Raw genomic sequence first — 23,460 nt, 5'->3', positions numbered from 1 at the left:
ATAGACCATTATGTGGTTCCCAAACTACCATTGTTGGCTTTGAGCATAATTCCAGACTGGTTGAGTTGTTTGGCAAGAAAGACATCCCTGTTGGTGAGCACTAAGCGATAATAGCCAAAAGGGATACTTGGGGATGGAAACCCACTGAGGTCTTCTGGTTGATTAATCTTGTGGCCTAGAGCTACTGACTACCTAATAGGACATACAGCCTATTTTGTAACGACAAGTTCTAATTGCAGAAAAGCACATCATGTCCAGAGTGGCTTTATCTGTGATAAACTCTGCATTTTCTCCCATACTGGAAAGATTTGTCCACATCATTTGGAAAATTCATTTGGAAAGACCCCAACTGTGTCTGTGTTCAAGCAGTCTTTTATTTGCCCATCTCTTCCGAGTTTTCTATGGCCATTACTCTCCATCATATTCCTTTTTTTTATTCATAACTAGCCAATAGCACCCGGCGTTGCCCGGGTTCTTTTTGAATGAATGTACTACTATAATTCAGCTTTTACTCACGGCCATAAAAGATTGACTATAATTCAGCTCAGCTTTGAATTGCGAAATGGGCCCAGCCCGGCCGAGGTGGGCCTCGACTGTCCTCACCACCTAGCCTATAACCGTCCCGGGGCCAGTCCCGACATTTTTAGTTCTTTTTGAATGAATTTACTACTATAATTCAGCTTTTACTCGCGGCCGTAGAAGATTGACGACTATAATTCAGTTCAGCTTTTAATTGCGAAATGGGCCCAGCCCGGCCGAGGTGGGCCTCGACTGTCCTCGCCACTTAGCCTATAACCTTCCCGGGGCCCGTCCCGACATTTTTTGTTTTAGAGGTTTCCTCCTATCTTTCACCGTTCAGGAGATTAGCGCGTGCAGACAAACAAACAAACAAAAACTTTCTTTTATATAGAGAGAAGATGCTAAAGAAATACTTTGTTTTGTCTCCTTACATCTGTACCAATGCTATTTCCCTCTTCCTATACTTTCTCGACAACCACATACATCACCAAACCTTCCATGGTATTACTCTTACACCAACGTGCAGAATGATCTATTACAGGCATACTAAATTCTGCCATACTCATTACCCCATGCGCAAAGCGAAAAGTGGGGTGAAGCAATTGGTTCACACTTTGGCTCTGAAATTGGCAAAAGGTACGGAATCTTGTCCCGATCGCTCATGCACAGACAGGATTAGGGTGATTGTCTGTCTGCCTCCCTGGCGGTTAAACCAATTGAAAATCATCCAAAACAGCAAACTTACTGATTTTAGGGATGTCATAAAGGACACACACAACAGGCATGAATAACTCATTCAACGTGCCAAATAGGGTGGTATAAAAGACGGTGCATCAATTTTTTTATTTTCTTTCAATTGAATGATATACTTGAATACTGAAGAACATCAACAGCTTTTTTGGCATTTCCAAAAACCTCCAGTTTAGCAGTACTTGTGACAAAATATTGCACTATTTTATGCCATCTCGACAAATTAAATTTGTCACTCGTGCTCTCAGCGTTTGGGAATATTGAGACAGACAAAATAGCGGCTCACAGGAAATTTGGATTGTGCCCTTCCCATGTTCCTTTTTCCATAGGAAATTTGGACCCTTCCCATGTCCTTTTTCTCAAGACCGTGCAAGGTAGAATGTTCTATGAAATCTCTAGTTCATATAGCAGATCCTAATAGTAGGTGGATGGGGGTGGGAAAGAGAGGGGACTTTTAAATGTCCATGTGATACTACACGTCTACACTTTGGCTACATCTAATCGTTCCACATGGTGTATCGAACACAAATATAAAAGCTGTGGACAAGCACCAGGAATGGTTCATTAAAATGAGGGTCCTCATTGCGTGTAGACCTCACTTGGCCATGCTTTGATGCCCAATGACGAAGCACATTGAGCACCCGGTTGGTGACTGCCTGGCGTACCATCAGCTCACGGTCGCTGACCCGCGGTTCAGCAAGGGGGAAGCCTGCAAGACAGATGAGCAAAATATGCTTGAGAGGCAATAAAATGAGAAAACAACCTCATGACGGTTTAGGATCTGCTGAATATAAAAAATATGTTTCACGACAAGATAAACCTTACACCTTTATCAACAGATATACCTGCCAACGAAAGGCGCCGGATCTTCTCATGCCTGCTCCCAGTACTTGCCTCCATGGACCCTGTGTGACCTCCGGCATTATTTGTAGAATCTTCTGAGTAAGAAGTAATTGAAAGCAGTTTAGAAGAACAGTCAGGAGAGTAAAGAGCACAGTTTAACCAACAAACTGTCACAATACCTAGCCACACACATAACGGTGTTATTTAGAGAAATGAACTTTCCAATTATTGATGACATAATTAATCAGTCACATCTGAAGGTATGACTGCCAAGAGCACAAGTGAAGAGTATATTTTATAATTACACTTGCAAAGGTAGCCGTCGTTGCCCGGGATCTAATGTACATCCATTGAAAACAACATCGATTAACTGCATATTTAGAAACATTTTATTTATTAAGCTGCAAAATATTGAACAGAAATATCAATGAAATTGAACATGTTATTGTAATACTTTTTGGTGGACAATATTTACTGTTTCCCGTCAAGGGCCAGAACATATTTCTATAATAAATGCTATTTGTTCGACTTTTTAAAAATATATTCTATGGTATAGGCATTCAAATATCACGTAATCCGGTTGCTCATGGGACCTCTAATGAAACGGAGGCAATTCTAATTTGGCTCATACAAGTGTAATAGGAGCTTCCCATATGGCCCTTGGTCTCGGAGTAGTTACTGGATAAAGGGATGGGACTGGTCCACAACAATGGAGAAATAACCCAAATAATAGCACACAATCTCTTGATATCTACATCTATCTATATCTCCTCTCTATATATATATCTATAACTATCCATGTCTCTCTATATCTATCTATATCTCTCTACATCTATATCTACATCTCTCCACATCCATATCTCTCTACACATATATACTGTATATACCTCACCAACGGCTCCCAACAGACTATCTTTCATTGACATCCAACAACTTTCAAGCTCAACCTTTTCACTTTTTCACCTGACTGTATGTATATCTCTCTATAGCTATATCTATCTATATCTATATCTCTATATAGCTATATCTATCTATATCTATGTCTAGCTATATCTCTCCATATCTATGTCTCTCTATATCTATATATATATATCTTTCTCCGATGTACCATACTCTTCACAGAGCGTTGGCACTGCCGAAGCAGCTTTCTGGGCAAGGAATTGAGCTTTATGTATTGCATTTGTTCATCCCTTTATGCTGGCGGTGTATAAAGGTCACAGACCGCTACCGCAATCACTCCGGAAAATAATAAAAAAAATAATCCGGGGTACATGCATGAAGCAAAAACATGCATGAAGCAAAAACATGCCTTCTGCTTATATGTATATATAATATATCGTGGTTATATACCTGCGATAATTCCAATTGCACTGGACCATGGGCTGACACCTGAAGCCTATGCGGCCTCAAAATGACAGTCGTATGATTATTTTTGAGGTTAGAATTTCAGGCGGAGTCGGGTGAGCTGTCAAACCAATGGGATCGAGTTATAAGAGGACAAACAGACACAAACTCTCCTAAATAAATTAGATTAGAGCTATTACATTTCAGTTTGCCAAAATAATCACTAAATGAGACAAGCACTCAGCCAAAATATATACAGCTTTGTGAGGTTTGAGCATCTATACTTCCATTCCTCTCCCTCCCTCTCAAAACCTTACCATCACCTGGTGTTGGCCTAATGGTTAGGGTGGCGGGCTTGGTATCCTAAGGTCCTGAGTTTGAATCCCGTTGAATTAACGCCAGGTGGGGATGACCCAGCCTGTCATCCTTCCGAGGTCGGCAAAATGAGTACCAGGTAACTGGTTATAGAGATGCATTGCATCAGCGGCAGACGTGCCCACAGAAAAATGATGCAACCAGCAGCCGGGTGGCTGCACACGAACCACCCAATACCTTACTTGGTGGCTGCACACGAACCACCCAATACCTTACTTTCATGACGTTTTCCTTGCTCTTCCCCTCCTCCTCCACCCACTCTCCCTTGTGTACGTAATATGTTGATGAGCCCTCAGGGCTTTAGAATCAGAAAGGATGAACAGAAACTAGCTATACAAGATTAGTTTCATTCTTCAAGCAGCCTACTTTTTAATATTGGCTGAATGATACTAAACAGACTGAAAATAAAATCTCAACGCAATAGAAAATCAAAAAGGTAAATGATACCTGTGGATGGAGGAATGAAATGAAGGAGGAGAGAGCATGGTGGGAGAGAGATCGAGTCATTATAGGCATGTCACAGATGATGGTCCAACCAAAACGAACAGATGGAAACGAAACATCCCAGAGAGACAAATGGAATGAAAACCTTGCTTAGGGTCTTCTGGAGCTTCTTCCTCATGAGGCATGGGTGGCGATTCCCCTTGGCCACTGTTGGGAGGTGTAGTAGGTGGTGTCACCTCTGGGGGTGACCCAACAGCAGTCCCACTGCCACTTGCAACAGCTAATCCACCTTTACTGAATGGCTTGTCAAGTAAGCCCGGAGTGGTGAGAGACATTTTACGAGCCCGGAGTGCAGAATCTGGAGCACATACAGCACTGAATGTCACACCCAAGACAGGAGGGGTCTGCAGAGAACATTTCCGCACACGAGCGGGCGGTGATGAAGCGAGGTTCATAAGCGGTGGTGTGAAAGATAAGCCTGGTGGTGTCAGTGGCGTCACGCCTGATGAAGAGGTGCTCAAGATAGGTGAGGGAGAGCCGAGGCCTGGAGTTGGAGGTCCAAGCGGTGTTGAAAACTTGCGACAAGCCCGTGGAGATTTTGGTGGCTCAGCCAATGCCATGCGGTTTCCGTGTAAGCTGGGTGTAAAAAAGAGCTCCAAAGACCTAGAGGAAAGAGATTTATACAATTAAAATGTCATTTAGTCCTCCTGTCCCAGTATTTGTTTATTGACTGATCGATGCCAGCTTTGCTGTCTGACCAATTCCAAATACAGTGTTGACTAGTCCAATATCTCATGTCCTTGTCATGAACATAACATATGTACAAGCTCCTCCAAGAAGCTAAGACTGCAAATAATCAAAAGTAATGTTGAAATAGGTACACACTGGGAGGTATTCTGAAGAACTACTTGTAATCCTTCATCAATTTCATGAACCTTTGAATTATTAGCAGAATCTGTACAAAGTTATTGAGGAAAAGAGAGCAGGTTTAAACTTCCTGAAAATCAGGAAGAACAATCTGGTGAGGCAATCACAAGTTAAACACGTGAACTGTGACATACTAACAACATCCGTTTATATTTTAATTGTTTTTGCTTCGAATTCCTGAATTCTTGTCCAGCTATGAGGGCTGTCTTAAGAGTTTCCACAAGCAATTTGTAAAAATTGCAACAATTTTTATCCTTTAAACACATTTGCGGAAATTCCTTCTTGTTTCTTTCCTGCTTCTAAAACTAAAACTTAAATGTCTCTTTCTCCCCTTCTCTACCCCACATACTCCCTTGCCTCCACCCTCTGGTCCTCCCTCCTCTTTCTCCCTCTCAACTCGATTGGATGACCTTTGCACACAGCTAATGTTTTGTGCCCACTGTTCAGAGTTACAGGGCTTAAAGGGTTGAAACCTCGATGATGGACAGAACAGCTCCGAGCTGATGATCAAAATAGTGATTGAATCCACAATCATTCAGCTGAAGGAATTCTTCATATCTCCCTCTGCTCTCCTGTCCTCTAATATCATATCCAAACTCTGCAGACAAAACGTTGGTGCTGCCGATACAGTCTCATAGGATTAAGCTGGGTGGTGTGATGTGCCATTGCCCTCTGAGCAGTTCGTCAGATCAGGAATTTTAAAATTTGTTCAGGGGTGCCGACAACTGCTTGATTATTTATCGAAAAACACAGTGGGATACTAAACATCCACCAATAAATGCAGGCTGATGGTCCCCAGCTTCGCGTCCATCTGAGGGGCACTCTACGATGCAACGCCTGGCCCGCGTCAGGCACAGGTGGCCAACACCTGTGCATCATCCTGTCAGACCTTGTAAAACTGAACGTGAGCAAACATAGAAAAACACGATTTTTAAAAACGTCTTCACTACATTGTTGTAGTGACTATAAATCCATCTAACCATCTTGGTTGTAGTGCTCCATTGAGAGCAGGGACATCGGGAGATCTGTGGGAGGGAGAGGCCTTGGGGGGAGGAGGAGTGGGAAAGGGGGAGGGTGTGGGAGAGGTGATCCAGGAATCTAACCTTGGCTGGACAAACCTAATTGGGATGACACACATGTCAATTCACAAGATACTGATTAAAACATGCACATATCAGAACGTGTACTCACCAGCGAATGGGGAACTCAAGGTATTTGTATCAATGGTGGATTGAACATGATGCACGTTAACTTTAGCCTGGATTTTGTACTTTGTATTTTAGCTTTAGTTTTGTGGAACGAATACTGTAAAATGGGGAAACACTGCCACCCGTGGGTCACTTTGCCAAATTTGCTATGGTGTCCGTTAGATACAGACATCCATGGACAATATTGGGTGCAATGCCCAGGCGAATCTCAATTTGTTTCTTAAATTCATTTTATCTATCCGCTGTTTTATTCCAGTTGAGTTAGCTATTTGAAATAAGGGATTGTACAACTTATCCAAGGAATCAAAAACAATAAAATTATCCGTGCAATGGCGGCTCAGCCAAAAGTAACCAATGATAAAGGTAGGTTTTATTCATTTTAATAGACAAGTGCCCGTCCCAAAAAGGGAGATTATGTTACTTAATGCTTTATTTCTGTTCTTCCAACGCATCAGAATAAACATACAATCAGATCAGATTGATTTAACCTTAAAACATATCGCAGAAACCGTGACAAAATGAAGTGTAATGAGCGAGTGAAGGTTCACACTGGTGAGTGCCTAATTTGAGGTGTACAGAGTGAGTGAGTGAGTAGAAGAAAAACACACGGGTAGCGACAGAATGTAGAAATTTGAAAGTGGAATAAGGAAAGTGAAAGAGAAATGGAGGCTCATCATTCATGCTGGATGTGCACACCATCAGGAGAGTCGATAGTTAGAAAAGATTTAAATTGCGAGTGAAAAACAAGACATGGAGCTTGAGAACATCGATTGATGGAGTTCTCTGCCTGAAGGCAGGTTGTTAGCTGACGTAGCAGTTTCTTGGCAAGGGTGATACTGGGTGGTTTTTCCATTTCCTCCCCAGCAGTTAGTCAGGGCAGGAATTTGTAATTTGTTCAGGGTGCCGGAGATAACTCGCCTCTCTTGGTGAAGAGCACCGTGGGATCTTTAACAACTAAGGACAGCGGATGGGACACCCATTTTAACATACATCCGAAAGACGGAACACACATGGATGAATCACCCTGCCCGTGAAACACTGTTTATAATAGCTGAGTCTATAGCTGAGTCGGGATTCAAACCCAGGCTAAGCAGCTAAAAGACGAGTGTGTGTACGTGTACCTCGAGTCCATCCTACCAGCCCCTTGAGAACATATGGATCGGGAACGTTTTTCTTTGCAATCAAACAGAACAGGAACAAAGAAGAAACTAGACAGCTCAGAGAACACGATACCCCACACAATTACTTCGATTTTAGTAAAATAGTAATTTTAACGATCATTAAAAAAAAAATTCAGAGGAGGCAGGGTGATTTCGTGCTATTGAAGTAGTCCAGAAGCAGTCCCGAACACCACCCTTATTATACACCACCCCATCGAACCTTTATTTTAATTGAAGTACTGCAAAACAGGAGGTTCCCGGAAGTGGATAAGAAGGCGAATTGTGTACTACAGCCCTCAAGTATATAATTCATTAAATTTAAATAAAATAAAGATTTAAAAAGTCGTATAAATATATTAATTCAAGTTTTTACCGCCATTTTCCCAGTGTCTATTACATCACCCTATCTAACATGTACTTTACATTAGTTCTCCGTGCCTGTTGTAGGTGTCCATTATGATGTCCATAGAAACATTAAGTTTCCTGTTTGGAAACATTTTCAATTTTGTTTGACTGCCAGACATGCAGACAGAGTAAAAATATTATCTCACTCCTCTCTGTGCATGCGCGATCAGGACGAATTCAAAGTCAAGGTTCAAATTCAAATTCAATTCAAAGTCAAGGTTTTCAAAAAGAAAGACTTGTCTTCATATTCATGTTCCAATTCGTGTTCAAAATATAACATTCAAATTAAATAAGTTGTTACTCGATCATAAACTGATAAGACAGACAGAAAAATGGAGGAATGGTCATGAACGAATTGCTTAACTCTGGTTTTCGCTTCGTGTGTGCGGGGTATTAAAAGAGGACTGTGGCGGGCACAAGGGACAATAATTCCGCGCACCAGTGAGTGGCGCGAGCGTCCAGGCGGGGAACTGAAATGCATGCCCCGCCTTTCGGCCGATCGGCCACGCCCGGGGGCAAGGCGTGGCATCGGTAGATATATGCGGGGCTCCAAGTTCGAGCCCGCCCAGTGCTGAAGTGCGAGCTCTGAATAAAGACTCTTGTTGTATCAACGCGTTGTGGCCTACCTCTCTGGCAATCGAGTCGTGTGTGCACAACACCACACTGGTGACCCCGATTGGTTCAGCCGTTGCTGACACCCGAACGCAACATGGCTACCAACGCCGTCGCAATCAAACTCCCGGAGTTTTGGGAAGCGCAAGCCGACGTTTGGTTTGTGCAAGCCGAAGCTCAGTTCCAACTCCGGGGCATCACGGCGGACGAGACCCGGTACTACCACATGATCGCCGCCCTCGGGCCCGGCACGGCCGCCCGCGTCGTGTCCATCCTTCGGCGCCCGCCGGGCGACCACAAGTACGAGGCGCTCAAACGTCTCCTCCTCGCCATGTTCGGGCTCACAGAGATCGAACGTGCCGACCGCCTCCTGGACCTTCCCGCCCTCGGCGACACATGACCATCCGTCCGGATGGATTTCATGCTGTCTCTGCTTGGAAACCAGCGCCCAGATTTCTTGTTCCGCGCACTTTTCCTCCGCCAGCTATCGATACAGGTGCGCCTCGCGCTGGCCGGTTCCAACATCACGGAACCCCGCGCCCTGGCCGGAGAGGCCGACAAGTTTTTCGCGGCCTGCGACACACGGTCGGTTTACGGTGCTGCCGTAGTGGATCCCGGTGCAGAGGCGACAGCGCCCCCGGCTTCCCTCGTGGCCGCTGCTGCGCCCCGCCCACTACCGCCGCCGCCACCACCACCGCCGCCGGCACGGCCGCCGCAAACCTGGTGCTACTACCATGCCAGGTTCGGCCGCAAGGCTAAAACGTGCCGCCCGCCGTGTTGTTTTGACGGGTCGGGAAACGACCGGGCCGGCGCTCACTTGCGGCACTGAGCGTCGGCCATTCCGGCAGCCTCCTGTTCATCACGGACACCTTGTCCGGGCGCCGTTTTCTTTGCGACACGGGAGCGCAGGTAAGCGGCCTCCCTGCCTCCGCGTCCGACAAGCAAGCCGCGGGCCGGGACCCCGCTTTGCTTGCCGCCAACGGTACACCCATCCGCACATTCGGGAAGCGTTGCCTCTCACTGCGGTTCGGAGGGCAGCGCTTTCAATGGTCGTTTGTCACCGCCAGCGTGCCAATGGCCCTGCTCGGCGCGGACTTCCTATGTGCGCATGGGCTGTAGGTCGACATTAAGTGCAGACGTCTTGTCCAGGACGAAACCTTCAGCTCGCTCGCTTCTTCGCTGAGCGGCTCACCGAGCAGCTTGCCAAGCGGCTTGCTGAAAGGTTCCGTCCCGGCGAGGTTAGTCTGCACGCTTCCGGCAGCGGACGAGTTTACCCACCTCCTCGCCAGTTTCCCGGCCCTCACGCAGCCCACCTTCTCAGCGGTGGCCGTCAAACACGGGGTGGAGCACCATATCCCCACGGTTGGGCCGCCGGTCTACGCCCGGGCACGCCGACTCGACCCCACGAACCTCGCCAAGGCGAAAGCGGAGTTCGTCATGCTGAAGCGGCTGGGGATCGTACGGCGCTCCAACAGCGCTTGGGCTTTTCCTCTGCACATTGTGCCGAAGCCCGGCGGAGGATGGCGGCCGTGCGGTGACTACCGCCGGCTCAATGATGCCACCACCCCCGACCGCTACCCGGTCCCGCATATCCAGGACTTTTCCGCCCGGTTGGCAAACACGACCGTGTTCTCCAAGGTGGACCTCATCCGGGGCTACCACCAGGTCCCCGTCCAACCGGACGATGTCCCAAAGACGGCCGTCATCACCCCTTTCGGCCTCTTTGAGTTCCTGCGAATGCCTTTTGGGTTGAAGAATGCGGCCCAGGCGTTCCAACGGCTCATGGACAGCGTATTGTGCGACTTACCTTTCATCTATGTCTACCTGGACGACATCCTAGTCGCGAGCGCGTCCCGGGAGGAGCGCCTGCTCCACCTCCGCACGCTTTTCGAACGCCTGGGCCAGCATGGCCTGATCATCAACCCCACAAAGTGCCGTTTCGGCGTCGCCGCCATCGACTTCTTGGGGCACCGCATCACCAGGCACGGGGCCGTCCCTTTACCGGCCAAGGTGGAGGCGGTCAGGGATTTCCCGTGCCCCCGCACGATCAAGGGGCTCCAGGAGTTCCTGGGCATGGTAAATTTTTACCACCGCTTCGTGCCCCACGTCGCCCAGCTCCTCCGCCCCCTGCACGAGGCCCTCCGGGGCAAGCCGGGCAAAGGTGACATCGCCTGGTCGGAGCCGATGGCCGCGGCGTTTGCAGGCGCAAAGCTGACCCTGGCCAACGCCACCATGCTGGCGCACCCGGCGCCCGATGCACCGATCGCCCTCACCACCGACGCGTCGGACTACGCGGTGGGCGCGGTGCACGAGCAGTGGGTGCGTGGTGCTTGGCAGCTGCTGGCGTTTTATAGCCGGCAGCTTCGCCCGCACGAACGCCGCTACAGCACCTTCGACCGCGAGCTCCTCGGGCTCCACCTGGCGGTCCGACACTTCCGCCATCTGCTCGAAGGCCGCCCGTTCACGGCTTTCGTCGACCACAAGCCCCTTGTGTTCGCGATGGCCAAGGTCGCCGAGCCATGGTCGGCAACGGCAGCAGCGTCACCTCTCTGCCGTGTCCGAGTACACGACGGACATCCGTCACGTCGCGGGTAAAGACAACCCTGTGGCAGATTGTCTTTCCCGGTCCGTCGCGCACGCGGTCCACTTCGGGATCGACTATGCCTGGATGGCGGAGGACCAGACCGCCGATCCTGGCGTCCAGGCCTTGCAGACCGCCGTCACGGGCCTCTGCATCACCGAGGTGCCATTCGACGTCGCGGGCGCGGCCCTCCTGTGCGACGTCTCCCTCGGCCGGCCTCGCCCCATCGTGCCCGCTGGCTGGCAGCGCCCGGTTTTCGATGCCATCCACGGCCTGTCCGACCCGGGCACGAAGGCCTCCCAGAAGCTCGTCGCGGCGAAGTTCGTCTGGCATGGCCTCAGGAAGGACGTCCGCGACTGGGCCAGGACGTGCCTCGCGTGCCAGCGCGCAAAGGTCCACCGCCACACCCAGGCCCTGTTGGCCCCGTTTACGGTGCCCGAGCGTCGGTTCGACCACGTCCACGTCGACTTGGTGGGACCTCTGCCCCCCTCGCGGGGGTTCACCCACCTCCTCACCATGGTGGACCGCACCACACGGTGGCCGGAGGCCATGCCATTGGCGGCGACGTCTGCGGCGGATGTGGCGCAAGCCTTCATCGCCACTTGGGTTGCCCGGTTCGGCGCCCCCTCGGACATCTCGTCCGACCGCGGCCCCCAGTTCACCTCGGAGCTCTGGGGCGCAGTGGCGCAAGGGCTCGGCGTAAAACTGCACCGCACCACGGCCTACCACCCCCAGGCCAATGGCCTGTGCGAGCGCTTTAATCGCTCGATGAAGGCCGCGCTCCGGGCCAGCCTCAGCGACGGCAGCTGGGCCGACAGGCTCCCCTGGGTCCTGCTGGGCCTCAGGACGGCACCCAAGGATGACCTGCGCGCGTCCTCGGCGGAGCTGGTCTTCGGGCAACCACTGCCGGTACCGGGTGAATTTATCCCCGATTCCACGGCTCCTTGGTCCGCGGCGCAACAGCGCTCCACCCTGCAGGAGACCGCCCGGAGGTTCGCCCCGGTGCCGACGGCACACCACGGTTGCCCGTCCTCCCACGTCGCCCCGGAGCTTCGCACGGCGGAGTACGTCTTCGTCCAGCACGACGCCCACTGGGCACCGCTACGGCCCCCGTACGATGGGCCCTTCCGCGTGCTGGAGACCGGGGACAAATATTTCACCGTCGACATCGGCGGTGCCCCGGATCGTATCTCCGTGGACCGCCTCAAGCCGGCCCACCTCGATCTGGTCCACCCCCCGCAAGCAGCTCTGCCTCCGCGTCGAGGCCGCCCCCCGGCGGTCAGACCCCCGGCACCCCCCAGCCCCACCATCCCGCTACCCCCCAGCCCTGCACGCATCGCCAGGGGGCGTTTCGGCCGGGTCATCCGGCTTCCCCGCAAGCTCACCCTTCAGGTGCACGGGAATTCTGGGGGGGCGCGTGTGGCGGGCACAAGGGACAATAATTCCGCGCACCAGTGGGTGGCGCGAGCGTCCAGGTGGGGAACTGAAATGCATGCCCCGCCTTTCGGCCGATCGGCCACGCCCGGTGGCAAGGCGTGGCCTCGGGAGATATATGCGGGCTCTAAGCTCGAGCCCGCCCAGTGCTGAAGTGCGAGCTCTGAATAAAGATTTGTTGTATCAACGCGTTGTGGCCTACCTCTCTGGCAATCGAGTCGTGTATGCACAGCACCACAGGACTGCATTAAAATGAAGAAGATAAATAATAACTGAAGGATGTTTTTTTTCCAACTCTATTTATTTTAACATCAATATTGTACCAATGAAAACATGCATGTGCATGTAATCCTTCACATGTGCTGAAAACATGCATGTGCATGTAATCCTTCACGTGTATTGAAAACATGCATGTGCATGTAATCCTTCACGTGTATTGAAAACATGCATGTGCATGTAATCCTTCACATGTGCTGAAAACATGCATGTGCATGTAATCCTTCACATGTGCTGAAAACATGCATGTGCATGTAATCCTTCACATGTATTGAAAACATGCATGTGCATGTAATCCTTCACATGTGTTGAAAACATGCATGTGCATGTAATCCTTCACATGTGCTGAAAACATGCATGTGAATGCAATCCTTCACATGTGCTGAAAACATGCATGTGCATGTAATCCTTCACATGTGCTGAAAACATGCATGTGCATGTAATCCTTCACATGTGCTGAAAACATGCACGTGCATGCAATCCTTCACATGTGCTGAAAACATGCATGTGCATGTAATCCTTCACATGTGCTGAAAACATGCATGTGCATGTAATCCTTCACATGTATTGAAAACATGCATGTGCATGTAATCCTTCACATGTGTTGAAAACATGCATGTGCATGTAATCCTTCACATGTGCTGAAAACATGCATGTGCATGTAATCCTTCACATGTGCTGAAAACATGCATGTGCATGTAATCCTTCACATGTATTGAAAACATGCATGTGCATGTAATCCTTCACATGTGTTGAAAACATGCATGTGCATGTAATCCTTCACATGTGCTGAAAACATGCATGTGAATGCAATCCTTCACATGTGCTGAAAACATGCATGTGCATGTAATCCTTCACATGTGCTGAAAACATGCATGTGCATGTAATCCTTCACATGTGCTGAAAACATGCACGTGCATGCAATCCTTCACATGTGCTGAAAACATGCATGTGCATGTAATCCTTCATTCTTTTGTTTTCATTAAATATCGCATTATCTCCACCATCAAAGGCAGACGGAAATTATGTTTTCACCCCTGTCTGTTTGTCTGTGACCTGGATATCTCAAAAAGTTGGACGGATTCAGAAGAAATTTGGTTGAAGTTGGGTGTGTGACAGGACGAAATCATTAGATTGTGGTGAAGATCTGGATCTAGAATACTAGAATTTTTGAAGCGATTCTTCACCATTGAGACATCGGGCCAAAAATGACATATCGCATATCTCAAAAATATATGGATGGATTAAGACGGAACTTGTGGGACAGGCTGGGTGTATGACAAGGAAGAATTGATTCCATTTTGGTGAAGATCTGAATACGGATCGAGACTCGATAATTTATTAATTTTCAAGTGATTCTCCACCATTGAGTGATGGGGCCAAAAACGATATATGGCATGTTATTTCAAAGAGTTGTGGATGAGTTGGTTAGGTGACAAAAACAAGCCGATACGATTTTGGTTCAGGTCCGGATCTAGATCCAGCCTATCAGTGGGATACAAAATGTGAACTGCTCAGCCTGGCAGAGGTGTCGCTCCACCGAGTACCCTTGTCGTCTATAGATGTTTAGATGATGATTTATGTCTGTTTACGGGTCATACCGAATTGCCAATTACAATATGATTACAGAACCACACGTGGATGTACACACATGGGGCTACAATTTACCTGGCCCAGAAACGATGGTTTCTATAATTCTATCTCAGACGAATACCTTTATTTTCAGACGAATAACCCAAACAGAAATTCCTTCCGGCATCTGTAGGGAATCTATACTTTTTGAAACCCTTCTCTGATCGATTGGCACATCTAATGGCACAGCATCTTATCATTTTTAAAAGATTGATAAGCTACCGTGTGTTCATTCAATGAGCAATCGATGGATAGAAAATGGAGCCCATGACCCACATGATCATAAATTTCCGAGACATGTCTTGTCACCACTCCTATTAATATATAGGGACTCTATGGAGGGCTAATTGGATTTAAAATATTACATATAGAGATATGATGCATGGATGAGCTGAGATTCTGGTGCACTGCCAGATTGAAGTTCTGGAGCAAAGAGTAACATTGAACAGACTTAGCAAGGTGGTTCCACAAGCAGGAGAAAAGTTGAATTAAGGAGAAGAGGTGAGCAGTGATCCTGGATTCTGGAAGCTTAGTTCATAATTAAAGGGGAAAAAATTATTTCAATGTTTAAATTTAAAAAAAATCAATAGGCCCAAACAGGCAGTTCAAGAGAAGTCCTGAATGATAGAAGAAATAGATTAGCCATGAGAATCATTTTGGAATTACCTGGCAGGCAGTGCGGAAAGAGGTCGCCGATAGGCACAAGCCAGTCGAGCCAAAACAGCATCGGCAGTGGTGAAAGCTCGGTAAGAACAAAGAAAGGTGTTGAGAAAGTCAATGGTGAGTCCCCGTGGATCGGTCAACCGTTCGAGCAAACGAGAAACGCTGGCAGCCCGGACCACAGGCTCGCCACCGTCGTGCGGGCCCGGACGACGAAATCGGATGTCTGGTCCATCTGACATGAGTCCTGCATCTCCCCTGCAAAAAACCGAATATTCCACAGGTTGCAACCTTGAGGCACTGTATTAGTATTGTATTTGAATAGACATAATTATGGAGGGCCGTTCTCTTATCACGTTGAAACTGACCAAGAGTGCTGGAGGACGTGGGAAATTGTGTATGAAAGCATTAAATGTTATCAATTCACAACATGAATTGGTTTGCATTTTACTCTTTGTGGTGTGATGATGGTTTATATGTTACTTCGTTGATTCATGTATTGTGTCGACTGTTACCTCCAACATGTTGTTGCATGCAGTTCTGTGCTCTGTTTGGAGCACAGGCATCATCCCAACTGACTAGAATAGGTGCCATGTTGTCCCTCTCTGGAAAGGTGGGTGGAGGTTATGTTTTCACCCCTGTCTGCTTGTCTGTTTGTGCGCAGCACTACGTCTACATCGTTGCACATAGAATCGCCATACTCTACACACATATTTGTCTTGCCCTGGAATAGACTGTGCCCAATTAACTCTCTCGGCCCAAGGCCTCCATTATGACTTCATAATTTGATAATTCGACAACTACAAAACTTCATCCAATCAAGATGCAATTTCTTGAGCGCCATGTCAGCATAAACTGGTGGAGAAAAAAATAATAATGATGACGTCATCGGTCACGTGGTTCGGCCGCCATCTTGGAAAAACCGAAAAACCGAAAACCTTTGCACCTCTATATCTCCGAAAGTGCTGAATAGAAAAAATTGAGACATGGCTCATTGTAAAGAACTCTCCATGGCGAATAAAATGTGTTAATGATGATGTCATACTGTCATAGGTGCCTCCATTATGACGTCATAATTCGACAAGTACAAAACTTCATCCGATCAAGATGAAATTTCTTGAGCATCATCGAGGAATAAATTAGTTTAGAAAACAAATAATGATGACATCATCGGTCATGTGGTTAGGCCGCCATATCTGTCCAAAATGGCCGATAAAAAAGTACATTCCGGCAAGTCCTCGGTCTCTGACCGATTTTTCACGTCTGTTTGTCTGACTGTGAACAAGATATCTCAAAAAGTTGTTGACGGATTCGGACGAAATTTGGCAGAGTGGTAGTGCACATGACAAGGACAAAATTATTAGATTTTGGTGAAGATCCGGATTCGGATCCGGCTACTAGAATTTTTTAAGTGATTCTTCACCATTGGGAGATAGGGCCAAAAACGATACTTAGCAGGATATCTCAAAAGGTTGTGGATGGATTTGGACGAAACTTGGTGGACCAGTTGGGTGTGTGACAAGGACTTTTTGGTTAAGGACGATTCTATTTTGGTTAAGATCTGAATATGGATTCGGATACGAGAATTATTTATTTTTTAAAGTGATTCTTCACCATTGAGAGATCGGGCGAAAAGCGATATATAACATGATATTTTAAAAGGTTAAGGACGAGTTATGAGTAAACTTGGTGGACAAGTTGGTTAGGTGACAAGAACAAGTCGATTAGATTTTGGTTCAGGTCCGAATCCAGATCCAGCCTATCAGTGGGATACAAAACATAAACTGTTCAGCCTGGCGGAGGTATGCGCTCTACCGAGTGCTGTTCTCGTTATTAATTCGTTAACTCGCCGATTTATATCAGGCAATTTGAATACGGTCTGGTGAACACCATTTGTGCAGGTTCAAATTCCACCATTTTAATTATTCCCTTATTAAAATTGGAATTGTTGCTTCCAGTGTTTAACATTCTGTTTACTCCGTTCCACCCAGTTCTTATCGACTGAGAAGACCGATGTGTTCAGATTTGGAGATACGTAACCATGTGGAGATTGTGGAAAATTTCTTTTTCCTGGGTTCTGAGATTGAAGTAAGTGGAAAATATTTGAGGAGATATTCATAGACCGTTAGTATTGGGGAAACAGCAATGTCAGGATTGACAAAGATCAAAGATTTTCTGGCAACCCTCGACTCGGGTCAGACAAATACTGGGTCGGGCAGACAAAGACTGGAACTCTTGGCTGGGTCGGGTTGTGGTGGTGTGTGTTGTGGTGGTGCTGAGGTGTTGTCCACCAGACAGTGGTCTCCACGGATGCTTGGAATATCCGAATATCCTTACTCTAAGAGAGGATAATCACCTGTCTTTGCTGTCAGATGAGCTCCAACCTCTGAACATCAGTATTGCAGCACTTTGAGGTTTGGAGCCCGGATAGTGGTGAGATCAAAGTGGGTTACCATGCCCAGGGAGTTGCTGTAGCTGTGTCCAACAAGCCGACCCCTATGGTAATCGAGGTAACAATGGTCAACAAGCGTGCAATGAGTATGAGGATTCGTCACTCTTTGGGTGTCATTTCCGTAGTCTCTCTATATGCTCTGAATGAGGCAAGCAATCACACTGTGAAGGAGATATTCAATGCCCCGATCGAGTCTGTGGTTGATCAGTGCTCCAGGCGAGATACTCTTCTAGTCTTGGGGGATTTCAATACATCGACTGGCACTGATAGGGATGGTCATGACACATGTGTTGGTTCCCATGGGTCTGGCACCAGAACCCAGAAGAGCACAAAGTTCCTTGCCTTCACAAGATGACGTGGACATACGGTGGATGGTTCATAGTTTCAGGACCCACAGACACATCGCTGAACTTGGTATTCCAATGCTGATGATGTGGCAAAGAAGATTGACCATGTCCTCATTGGTGGTTGCTGGAGGTTGCTCCAGAACTGCAGGGTCTACTGGAGTGCTCAGGTCCTCAATACCAATCACAGGATTGTTGTAGCAACTCTGAGGCTATGGCTCAAATACATGAGAATGGTATCATCCCAGTCAAGGCAGGATGTTGGCATGCTCAAGGGTTGTGGAGGGTCTAAGGGATCTGGGTGTTTCAGGGGACCACAAACACAAAGGGTAGCTGAGGAGGTTGTGAACAGGTTGAGTGGGGGGTCGAAAGGATCTGGGTGTTTCAGGGTATCCTAAAAAGTTGTGGAGAGCCTTCAAGACTACCATCCTTGATGTTGCCGGTGGGTATCTTGGAACCCACCCTCAGGCGAAGAAGAACATTGTCTCCCAAGAGACTCTGGATATCATTGACCAGTGTCGCAGGGCCACACTGGATGGCAGAACTGAGCTGTTGAGAGAGCTGTGACTTTCTGAGGGCAGACAAGGAGGCCTATGTGTGAGGAATCTGTGAAAAGGCAGAGCATCACCTGTGGTCAAGTGATTCTCATCCTGCTTACAGAGGAATCAGTGCATTGCGTTCCTCCAAACCATTCCATCGCTGTACTGCAGTTAGAGCGGAGGGTGGTGAGCTCTTGACAGAGGCGTCTAAAGTGAAGGCCCGCTGGGCCAGTTACTTTGAGCGGCTTTACCAAACGGACCCACCAGCTGTTGAGTTGTATGTCAGAGGTGTTACTATTGCTATTGCTGACCTTCCAATCAGCTGTGAACCACTTTTCTTTGTGGAAACACAAGCTGTGGTAAACCAGTTAAAAGGAGGGGGGAGGGGCAAAGCTCCTGGGATCTTTGGCATTAATGCTCAACTTCTCAAAGCTGGTGGAAATGCTGTACACATGTTGTTGCATGCAGTTCTGTGCTCTGTTTGGAGCACAGGCATCATCCCAACTGACTAGAATAGGTGCCTTGTTTAGGTGCCTAGAAATAAACCTTTCCTCTCTGGAAAGGGAAGGGTGATCGCGAGGACAGCAACAACTACCAAAGGATGACACTGCTCTTAGTGCCAGGCAAAGTCCTTTCTCGGATAATTATTGATAAAGTTTGCCACCAATTGCTTGAGCATCAGCTCCCAGAGCAGTCTGGCTTTACAATAAAGAGGTCAACAATTGACTGTTTCCTTGCTCTTCAAATCCTCACAGAATGCAGGCGAGAATTTCAGCAGTGACTGCCTTCAGCCTAAGTTGACCTTCACAAAGCGTTTAATTCAGTTAATCGGGATGCCCTCTGGAGGGATCCTTGGTCTTTGTAGGGTGCCACCAAAGCTGATCGATCTGATGTCGGAACTATACTCTGGTATTGAGAGTGCTGTAAGGTGTGGTGGTTCCATCTCTGACTTATTTCCAGTTGTTACTGGAGTTCATCATGGGTGTGTACTGACCCCCACACTTTTAAACACTTGGATGGACTGGATTCTAGGGAAGATGTCAGAGAGATCTAGCTGCGGTGCATCATTTGGGAGTGTCAAGATCTCTGAGCTTGATTTCGCAGATGATGTAGTCATCTTTGTGGAGACTCTGGACATCTTTACAGGGGCCCTCAAGGTGCTGAACAAAAGAGTCAGAGAACTCGGATCATGGATCTCCTGGGTCAAGACTAAGATCCAGACTTTCATCGACATATTGGATGCCGCTATCTTGTCTGTACCTGTCTGTGGTGAGGATGTTGAGGTCACAAAGAGATTCACTTACCTTGGTAGTGATATTCATGTATCTACATGTTGTGAGCCAGAAGTCAATTGATGTCTGGGTTGGGTCTGGGTAGTCATGGATTCACTGGAGCATGGGGTGTGGAGCTGTCGGTACCTATAGGTACCCACAGGAGGACGAAAGTCCGAATTTTCAAGTCCTTGGTGCTTGCAGTCTTGCTTTACAGATGTGAGACTTGGAATCTGACTGACCAAGTATCTGAGACAAAGTCTTAACTCTTTAACCAGGTCTCTTCGGAGAATCGTTGGCTATCGTTCGTTGGACTTGTGTCTAACAAGCGTTTGCTGAGAGAGACTCAGATGAGATTTGTTACCTGTATAGTCCTGAGCATCAGCTGCGGCTGTGTGAACATGTGGCTTGTTTTCCTGATGCTGATCCTGCTGACCAGATTCTCTCAGCCTTGTGAGTGGAGGAGGCCAACAGGCCAACCACGCATCTCATGATAGCAGCAGGCTGATTGGTATCTCAAGGAGACAGGGATGGGCTGGGCATCTGCCTGGGGGATGGTCAGAAGGATGCCCCGAGTACCAGCGGAAAGTGGACATGACGACGCGCTGCTTCAGCGCATGCTTCCATATCTGACCTGACCACCCTCTGCCATAGCATCCTTCAGATAGGCAGGTAGCAACCTCTTCCCTCTGCAGACGTTGATAGAATCACAAGCTGGTCCAGCACACGGAATATGTCTTTAAATCCTGATAAATCCAAAACCCTAACTTGGTCTCCATGGAAAGACCATCTGGTAAACCCTCCCATCTACTTTCTTAACAATACACATGAAGAAGTTGTCACTCAAACTTTTGTGTCTCACGATCTGCCACGATCTCTCTTGGGAAAACCGTATATCCACGTTTGCCTATGCCAGGTCTGCCAGTATCCTCCTCCTGGTGAATTTCCCAATATTGATGTTCACTGTTCACCTACACTTATTTGTTCCTCTTTTCCCTCACCTGTAGTAGCAACTTCCTCAGGCTGTTTACTTTACCATTCTTGTCACCAGGGTTTCAAGATAAGAAGAGAATGTGCATTTATAGAAAGAGAATCACATCATACAGGTAAATGGATCAGGTGTACACTTAGAGGAAGTAGATCAGGTAAAATAGGTAAATGGATCAGGCATGTACTTATAGGAGATGGATCCCAGGAAACAGGCAAATTGAGTGAGCATTTCGAGTATACAGATCACGTGCATTATGAGGAGTAAATGGATCTTGCGTGGACTAACCGCATCAGAAGCAAGCTTTCATCAGCTCCACCAGGAAGTCCACTGTTACAGCGTAGGTTCTCGATGCACTGAAAATAGAAGCTTCCTGTGAAATCACTGCGAGACTTTGTTTTCTTCTTTGGATTCATCAAGTCAGTAAAGACAAAATATATGTTTGGCTGCCATATGTTAACAAAATAGAAGCTTCTCTTAAACATTTAAACGGCATGTTCTTTTTTTATTTAAAGGACTTAAGTTTTTTTAATCTAAAAAAAAACACACAAATGGTTAAACAATTGCTGCATGGTTGTTTATTTCGAAATATTGCCAAACTTTTTTGTGCGTCGACGGTTCATGTATTAACTAAGGATTAAGTAAGGTGAGAAAATTCAAATATTGGGTTCTCCTTTGGAAGAGAGGGATAGTTGCAGCGAGGATATAAAGAATGGAGAGAGGTAGAGAGGAAGGCAAGGGTAGAGGAGAGGGGGTTGCAGGAGTTAGAAGGGGATACAGAGTGCATTCAGAAAGTATTCAGACCCCTTCACTTTTTTCACATTTTGTTATGTTGCAGCCTTAAGCTGAAATCGTTTAAATTCATTTTTTCCCTCATCAATCTACACTAAATACCACATAATGACAAAGAGAAAACAGGATTTTAGAAAGTTTTGCATATTTATTAAAAAGAAAAAACTGAAATATCACATTGACATAAGTATTCAGACCCTTTGCTGTGACACTTGAAATTTAGCTCAAGTGCCTCCAATTTCTCTTGATCATCTTTGAGATGTTTCTACACCTTGATTGGAGTCCACCTGTGGTAAATTCAATTGATTGGACATGATTTGGAAAGGCACACACCTGTCTAAATAAGGTCTCACAGCTGACAATGCATATCAGAGCAAAAACCAAGCCATGAGGTCAAAGGAACTGCCTGCAGAGCTCAGAGACAGGATTGTGTCGAGGCACAGATCTGAGGAAGCCTACAAAAAAATTTCTGCTGCATTGAAGGTTCCCAAGAGCACAGTGGCCTCCATAATTCTTAAATGGAAGAAGTTTGGAACAACCAGGGCTCTTCCTAGAGCTGGCCGCCCGGCCAAACTGAGCAATCGGGGGAGAAGGGCCTTGGTAAGAGAGGTGACCAGGAACCAGATGGTCACTCTGGCTGAGCTCCAGAAATCCTGTGTGGAGATGGGAGAAACTTCCAGAAGGACAACCATCACTGCAACACTCCACCGATCTGGGCCTTATGGCAGAGTGGCCAGACGGAAGCCAAACAGTTCAATATTGGTTTCATCAGACCACAGAATCTTGTTTCTCACAGTCTGAGAGTCCTTTAGGTGCTTTTTTGCAAACTCCAAGCGGGCTTTCATGTGTCTTTCACTGAGGAGAGGCTTCCGTCTGGCCACTCTGCCATAAAGCCCAAATCGGTGGAGTGTTGCAGTGATGGTTGTCCTTCTGGAAGTTTCTCCCATCTCCACACAGGATCTCTGGAGCTCAGCCAGAGTGACCATCGGGTTCTTGGTCACCTCTATTCCCAAGGCCCTTCTCCCCCGATTGCTCAGTTTGGCCGGGCGGCCAGCTCTAGGAAGAGTCCTGGTTGTTCCAAACTTCTTCCATTTAAGAATTATGGAGGCCACTGTGCTCTTGGGAACCTTCAATGCAGGAGGAATTTTTTGTGTAGGCTTCCCCAGATCTGTGCCTCGACACAATCCTGTCTCTGAGCTCTCCAAGCAGTTCCTTCGACCTCATGGCTTGGTTTTTGCTCTGATATGCATTGTCAGCTGTGAGACCTTATATAGACAGGTGTGTGCCTTTCCAAATCATGTCCAATCAATTGAATTTACCACAGGTTGACTCCAATCAAGGTGTAGAAACATCTCAACGATGATCAAGAGACATGGGAGGCACCAGAGCTAAATTTCAAGTGTCTTAGCAAAGGGTATGAATATTTATGTAAATGTGATATTTCTGTTTTTTCTTTTTAATAAATTTGCAAAACTTTCTAAAATCCTGTTTTCTCTTTGTCATTATGGGGTATTGAGTGTAGATTGATGAGGGAAAAAATGAATTGAAACGATTTCAGCATAAGGCTGCAACATAACAAAATGTGAAAAAAGTGAAGGGGTCTGAATACTTTCTGAATGCACTGTAAGGGAGAGGATGGAGAGAAGGAAGAGAGGGAGATGGGGAGATGGGGAGGGTGAAAGAAGGGTAGCGGGAAGGGTCAAAAGAATGGTATAGATAATAAAGCAGGAGTGCTTCTGGAGTGATTACATGATAGAAAGATTCTGGTTAGACTAAGGTGAGCATTCTCAACTTTCTCAGACACAAAAGACGAGTCCAGGAGCAGTTGGGAGCAACTGGGTAGGGTAGGTACAGAGAGTGAAGGGTTGGGGACACAATATTTAGAAGCAGACACAGAAATGAGG

The 23,460-nt window shown here is 47.2% G+C and overlaps 1 protein-coding gene across 1 annotated transcript in view; it reads right to left on the bottom strand.

Annotated features, from left to right (window-relative positions):
• Positions 1-23,460, bottom strand: part of LOC137413128 (ras-specific guanine nucleotide-releasing factor 1-like) — a 152,909-nt gene that overhangs the window by 51,852 nt on the left and 77,597 nt on the right. Inside the window, exons 12-16 of the mRNA XM_078772681.1 lie at positions 21,053-21,120; positions 15,177-15,428; positions 4,421-4,938; positions 2,115-2,207; positions 1,869-1,978 (exon numbers count right to left, since the gene is read on the bottom strand). Coding sequence (XP_078628807.1) covers positions 1,869-1,978; positions 2,115-2,207; positions 4,421-4,938; positions 15,177-15,428; positions 21,053-21,120 — 1,041 coding nt within the window. The remainder of the gene's footprint in view (positions 1-1,868; positions 1,979-2,114; positions 2,208-4,420; positions 4,939-15,176; positions 15,429-21,052; positions 21,121-23,460) is intronic.

Source organism: Myxine glutinosa, chromosome 2, assembly GCF_964187855.1.
Source record: "Myxine glutinosa chromosome 2, kmMyxGlut1.1, whole genome shotgun sequence".
NCBI classification, from domain to species: domain Eukaryota; kingdom Metazoa; phylum Chordata; class Myxini; order Myxiniformes; family Myxinidae; genus Myxine; species Myxine glutinosa.
This window is presented reverse-complemented; position numbering and strand designations above follow the sequence as displayed.